We start from the raw sequence: 6,764 nt of genomic DNA on the forward strand, positions 1-6,764 counted from the left end.
TCTTCCCGATCTACGGCAAAACCCTCGTCTTCCCGATCTACGGCAATACCCTCATCGAACGAAAGCTTTGAACTCTCAAGTGGTGCAAGGTGCAACATAGATAGATTATATATATATTTCGAATATAATTCGAATAAACATAGAAATTACATATAAAAACTTTAAAACTAAACTACTTCTTCTTCTTCTTAGAAGGCCCCGCCTCATCGTCGTCGCGGCGACGCTTCCGGCTCGTCACCTCCTCGTCGGAGGAAGTTGAGTCCTCCTCGTCGTCGTCCTCATCGGCCTCTTCGTCCTCCTCCTCCTCGCTCCTCCTCCTCGCTCCTGCTCCTCCTCCTCTTCCTCGGCCTCTTCCTCGGTCCTGCTCCACGGCCTCTTCGTCCTCCTCCTCGTCGTCCCACTCGTCCTCGCCGGCCGGCGGGGGGAATCGTCGCCTGCCGGACGATGCAGCTGGATCCCACCAATGGCGCCATCCAGGCGGCTTCCCTCGCCGTCGGTGTCCGATGGCCAAGAGATATCGCTCATGGTTGACGGAGGATGGTGACGAGAGAACGAGATGAATGGCTCGGCCCGTCGAAAACCGTTTATGTAGGTCTCTCGACGAAAGAGAGCGCCGGTTGCTCTTCCGCGGAGTTCGTGCTCCATTACGGCGGTTCTCGCATCGAGGCCACTTCGACCGTTCCCGACGAGTCGTTTCGGCTCTCCAGTCCACTTCGCGACGGTTCAATGCGGCGAGGGAACTCCGACGATTGCCCTTCCCGGGGACCGCACCGTCGCTATGCACGCGGTGGGTGCGCGTCCATGGGCTCGCGGCTGGAAAAATGGGCCTCCCCAGGCCAAAAACTACATCCATCCGGCGCTAAATTTCGCCGGATTTGGGCGTGGGGAGCCCAAACGAGTGGGGATGCTCTTAGAAACGAACGAGAGCAGACAAGGAAGATCATGCCAAATTTCAACCGAGTTGAGAAACGAGAGATTTTTTCAGAGCTGCGACACAGGAGAAGCCGGGGAATTATCATCGTTCCGGCACTCAGGTAAAGTACTAATCTAATAATCTGCTAGTATTGACATCGACCAGGGTGTGAGCGCTGATCACAACATTATGAATTGACCATTTGGCAGCGGCAGGAGCTAACCACTAGCTTTCTCTTCTTTATCTTTCCTGGCCTTCCTCTCCTCGGCGCCAGTTTTCTCCGACTGATGATGATTTATACTTGTATATCCTCATGCATCCCGTGCCTATTTTCCTGAAAATAAGAAATCGAGAGATGTTACTTCCTGTCTTCCAACCTTTGAACAACAGCAATGCACGTGGTTGTATCTCTAAGCCACCAGACTACAGTCACTATCTTTAAAAAGATGTTAGAGAAGCAGCCAGCTCAAAAACTCTGACGGATCGTACAATCCAGCTGATAACACAAGTAACAAGTAACGACTTCGGCTTGCTTAAAAGTATGCTAACAACCGCTACTAACCCAAGTTTCTCTATAAACGCGTCAACTGATACACATAAAGCCCTGACTTTTCTCACACTTCAGGTAACATGGCACATATACCTAATTGCTTAGTTGCTAATCAGGTCACATGGCACCCTGTTTCCTTGTCCAGAAAGAGTAGTGATAGTTCAGCTAACCCGATATCGATAAGAGAAGTTGCTTGCCAACACACCATTATATGCTATGCTATGCAACGCCAAACCTAAACAGCTTGTAATACGCAAGTATGGGACAGCCAAATCCAGGACAAAATTGGATCGGCAACCCCACCTAAAATAGCATCCCGCTTGATCGTAAGCATAGCTAACAATCATGTTGAGTACAGACATGCCCGTGTCTCCCCCTCAAGCAACTAAACAGCTGAACGCGCAAGGAAAGGAGCAATCAAGAGGACGATTGCGAATATATGCAATATGCTCTTCGAAGACACGGATCATGGCTGATGTGGACCATAATTAGGTTCATCCATGGAAAAATAGTACTACGGGGTAATCCGGTAAACAGTTAGCATAACTATGGCGACAGTGACACACATGAACTATGAATGACCTGCATTACTCCAGTGTCACGCAGATACAAGTCCTTAGTGTGGGTATCTCTACTGTCCACCCTTTATCCTTCATTTTAAGAACAAGCATGCAATTCCATTTCTGGACCAAGGTTTGGGTGCATCCGTGATAACTGGTGCGGAGCACATGATAACCAGGTAAACAGTTAACAGAATTGCAGTGACACACGGGAACTAAACCTGCATTACTCCAGTGTCACGCAGAGACCTTAGTGTGGGTATCTATAAACTTTACTGTATAACCTTTTAGAGCATCTCCACTCGTCCCCCCGAACAGGCCCCCGGCGAGCGTTTTTTCCATCCGGACGGCGAAATTCGGCCCAGTCGCGCCCCCGGTTCCTCGTTTTCGTCCGGATTTGGGCCTAAATCCATCCGGCGATCCCACGACATCCCCGGCCCCCCGGGGAGCGCTCGGGGACTCCGGACGAAACGAAAGCGCGCGAAACGGCGAGGAAACTTCCCGCGCGTCTGGTGGCCCCAACTTGTCGGCGAGAGAAGCCGATCGTCGTCCTCATCGCATCGTCTTCCGCGCGCCGTAAAAGCCTGCCGCCGGTCCGCATTCGCCGGCCACGCGGCGAGTTAATGTCGTCGTCTTCCGCGCACGCATCGTCTTCCGCGCGCACTAAAGGCCGCCGCCGGTCAGCTCGCCGCGGACGCGTCGCAATCCACGCGGCATTTAATCCCCGCGCCAGCCCACGCCTATATACGCCGGTCCGATCACCGCGAGGCGTACCCCCGTGCTCCACTCTCCCTCCACTCTCCCTCCACTCTCCCTCTACTCCCAAGATGGCGTTCTACGGCGACGACGGCGCAGCCAACAACGGCTTCCCCGCCGGTCGCTGCACACGTGGGAGGGGCACCTCCTCCACCGGGCGGGGTACCCCTGCCCGCCGGACACGAGGCCTCCCGGAGGCGGCCGGCGGCTAAGTGCCGGCGGCGTTCCGATCCCGCCGCCGCCGCAGGGCCATGCCCTCGACGTCGCCATCGAGGAGGCGAGGATGACGATGACCGACGAGGAGCGCGCCGACCCGCGCCACCACCCCGACAACTACACGCGGTGGAACTCCTACTTCCTCCGGCGGTGGGAGCCGGGAGCCGGCGGCCTACGACGGCCCGCCGCCTCCACCTCGCGCGCAACAACGCCGTGGGCCGCCGACGGTGGTGGAGCGCGCCGGGCCGGACACTCGAGGCCGTCCTCGAGCACATCGAGGGCGGCAACTTCCCGGTGCTCACGATGCCCCCTCCATCGGCATCGAGGGCATCGGCGAGCCGCCGTCGGGGAAACGTCTGGCAGCCACGGCGCATGGTTGCCGGCTCGTCGTCTTCCGGATCGGCGCCGAGGTCATCCTTGGCGCCGGTGAAGAGGAGGAGGCGACGTCGCCTTCGACGCCGGTGCGCGTCAAGAAGGAGCCGGCGTCTCCGCCGGCGACCGAAGGGCGCAGCGAGCCGGCGCCCTCGTCATCCGAGAACAGCCTTCCGCGCCGCGAACGGCCGGAAGAAGAAGACGAAGAAAGAGGCCGCCGCCGCAAGCCGGCTCGCCGAGGAGGAGGCGAAGCGCGCGGAGGACGCCGCGATGGCGGAGGCGATCGCCGGGTCGCCGCACGACATGGAGGAGGAGAAGCGCGCGGACGACGCCGCACCGGGACCGGGCCGGGCGCGGCCCGGGAGCGCCGGGAGGAGGAGCGGCAGCGGCGGCCGCTGGACCCGGCCGCCGCACGCCAACTCGCCGCCCGCGCCACTCCAACCGCCAACGACGACTTCGCGCGGTACCGCCGTCCTGCGACACCTCCATCCGGCGTCGCCGTCCCCGTCGTCGACCTCGAGTCCTCCGACGACGACCGGTACAAGCCATCCCCGGGCGGGGAGACGCCGGCCGGGGCGGCAGCAGCCGGTGCCGCGCGGCCGAAGGCCAACGACGACGGCTCCGACGACGACGGCGACGGCGACTACACGGTGTTCTACCGCCATTTCGGCATGTAGAGCGCCGTGTTTTAAAATTAGCGTTTGCATTCCCCTAGCCGAATTCGAAATATAGTCGAATTCGGCCTCTATGTATGAACTCCTCCCGTTTTAGTCTAAATATCATTAAATTTAGTCTATATTCACCCGAATTTAGCCGTAGTTTGTCAAGTTTCCGTTTTTTAAATTCGCATCGTCGACTTCGCCTGGGCACGCGGCTGGGAAACTACTACTCCCCACGCCAAATCTTCCTCCAATCCGGACGAAAATTTCGCCGGATTTGGGCGTGGGGAGCGCCAACGAGTGGGGATGCTCTTACCCTTCATTCTAAGAGCAAGAAACACACTACCTCAACCTCGATTATGATTCCATCTACTGTAAAACATGCAATGTTCTACTCTAGATGCCAGTTTCTACACCCTAAACTAGTGGGGAATGTGTACAGGTGTACTGTGTTAAGCACATGCATTTGCAGGCCAGTGCCAAGCACCTATCAAATCGCCAAACTTGGGATCTTCGAAGATACTCCTAGAAATGAAAGGATGGGGAAAGGGCCAAATAAACCACCTTCTCCGCACATGCCAAGATATGGGGGACTAATCTTGACAACAGTTAACACCATCACTCCATATCACAATCTCATTAAACAAGTCAAATTTCCTCTTGTATTTTTCCAGTGGCCGTACTAGTTAACCCACAACATCAGATCCCTAGTCCCCTCTTTGTCACAACAGTAGATCAATTAATTAAACAGAAAAGAAACCTGCACGCTGCATCACCGTTGAAAAAGAAGAATATCCCCAGCAAGCACATCAAGAAATATTCTGAAGGAAATAATAATGCGTTGAGGAGTTGAAAAGGCAATGGCAATCACACTCAGGCTCTTGCAACTGATATAAGGCTCAGCTACGATAATTTAGTGACACCCGCAACTGAGATAAATAATCATGGACTTATTATCGAGTGACACATGCTAACCCCAATGAATTGGTTCGTCTACTCTATCTATAATAATAAGTTTGTATCATCGAGTTCGTTCGTCAGGTCGATCACCATATAGAAGTGGTCAAATTAGCCGCATTGAAATATCTAGCAGAAGATGTCAGTCAAGAGGAATTTGAGGCCTCACCTCCGGTCTGCCGTTCCTGGCAGCTCATCGACCTCTTGGCGCTGGAGCGCTCCTGGTGGCGGCTATCGTTGGCCACCCTCGCCGAGCCAACCCTGAACCCCGGCGCGGCCTTGCCGGCCGTCTCAGACACCGCCTCGTCCGACGCCGTCTCGACGTACCTGGCCGAGCCCATCTCCATCTGCGCGATGCGTACGGCGCCGAAGAGCTTTTCGGGTAGCTCCTCCTCTGACTGTGACTCGACGAGGAAACCCATGTCGATGGTCACCGACGTGACGGCGCCGAGCGCGAGATGCAGGATGGCGCTGGCGATCGCGGAGCTGCCGATGTCGACGTCGATCTCGAGGTAGTCGTCGCCCTTGTGGTAGCGGCAGGTGAGCGCGCGGCCGAGGAGGCACGCGCCGTAGTTGCCGACGGTGGCGCGGACGAGCCAGGGGCCCTTGACGATGCGGTTCACGATCTTGAAGCGGGCGTTGCGGTACGCGTCGTCGCCGTAGACGAAGCGCCCGAGCAGGGAGTCCGGCGGGATGGGCGCCTCCGCCGCGAAGTAGAACACCGAGCTGTACGCGTCGGGCCGGCCGGGGACCTGGAGAGACACGAGATCGACTCACAGAATCAGCCACACACACACTCAACTAAAAAAAAATGTTTTTTGTTTTCATCTGGGGATTCCTAGTTTCCTACGCCTAGATGGGATCGATCGATCGGGTTTGGTATGGGACCTGGAGATTGACGGCGACGAGGAAGTGGGCGTCGGGGTCCTTGCGGAGGCGCGCGCGGCGGAAGGCGGCGGCGACGGGGATGTCGTCGCGGGCGAGGACGTGGTCGAGGCGCGCGTGGGAGCGGAGCCAGTCGACGCCGGCGGGGCGGAGGAGCCAGTCCGGTGAGGAGGGCGCCTTGGCCCGCCTCCCGCCGCCGCCGGAGAAGTAGCCGCGCGCGCGCAGGTGGAACAGGTCCCCCGGCGGCGAGGCCCAGCCGTTGGTACCCCTGTCAAGGTCCACCTGCCGCAGGGAGCCGGCGGACACGGCCTCCTCGCGCCAGTTGCCGCCGCCGGATTCGTCCTGCTTCCGGCGCTGGGGCGTCGTCTGGGACATGGCCGCCGGCCGGTGCTGGGGTGGGTCGGGTCTGGTCCGGTCTGGTTGTCCTTGCGCGAATTGTGGGAGGCGTTGGACTTTGGCAATCGGTTGAGATGGGAGCTTGCGCCTATAAAACAGTGGGTTTGTGCGTGGGGTTCGTGGGAAGGAAGGAGAGCCCTTTGCTTTCGAGGACCTCCTCAGCTTGTGTGTCTCGCTAATTTGTGTCCGTTCCATCTTAATTACCTCCATCGACCCAACGACCCTGCATTTTGCTAGTAACTTGTTATGTATGTATAGTTTGCAGTATTCAAATAAATCGTTTAATAAAACAGTATTCAAATATTATTTCATAATAGTCTCTTATTGTGGATGGGTGCCCCCGTACTGATGGTCGCTAAATTTAAAGATGATTTTGACGAAACTTCCATTTTTCTCATCTTCGGGCTGCGGAAGTGGTACGGACGCGTGGTAAGGTTGGATACCACCGTACCGATGGACGCCATTTGTACTGGAACCTCCAAAAAAATTAATTTCTTTGC

General features: G+C 56.7%; 1 protein-coding gene across 2 annotated transcripts; it reads right to left on the reverse strand.

Moving 5' to 3' along the window:
- Positions 1 to 943: 943 nt before the first annotated feature.
- LOC124702976 (protein ENHANCED DISEASE RESISTANCE 2-like) lies at positions 944 to 6,324 on the reverse strand. 2 transcript variants are annotated; one of them, XM_047235174.1, is made up of 3 exons: positions 5,872 to 6,324; positions 5,153 to 5,735; positions 944 to 1,247 (listed from the first exon to the last, which is right to left on the reverse strand). In XM_047235174.1, the coding sequence occupies exons 1-3, from the start codon at positions 6,241 to 6,243 to the stop codon at positions 1,240 to 1,242; spliced, it is 963 nt and encodes a 320-aa protein (XP_047091130.1). In that variant the 5' UTR covers positions 6,244 to 6,324; the 3' UTR covers positions 944 to 1,239. The 2 variants fall into 2 exon arrangements, with proteins under 2 accessions (XP_047091130.1, XP_047091124.1); XM_047235168.1 differs by lacking the exon at positions 944 to 1,247 and having other exon boundaries at positions 4,666 to 5,735.
- Positions 6,325 to 6,764: the final 440 nt, after the last annotated feature.

Source organism: Lolium rigidum, chromosome 1 (genome assembly GCF_022539505.1).
Source record: "Lolium rigidum isolate FL_2022 chromosome 1, APGP_CSIRO_Lrig_0.1, whole genome shotgun sequence".
Classification (NCBI taxonomy): domain Eukaryota; kingdom Viridiplantae; phylum Streptophyta; class Magnoliopsida; order Poales; family Poaceae; genus Lolium; species Lolium rigidum.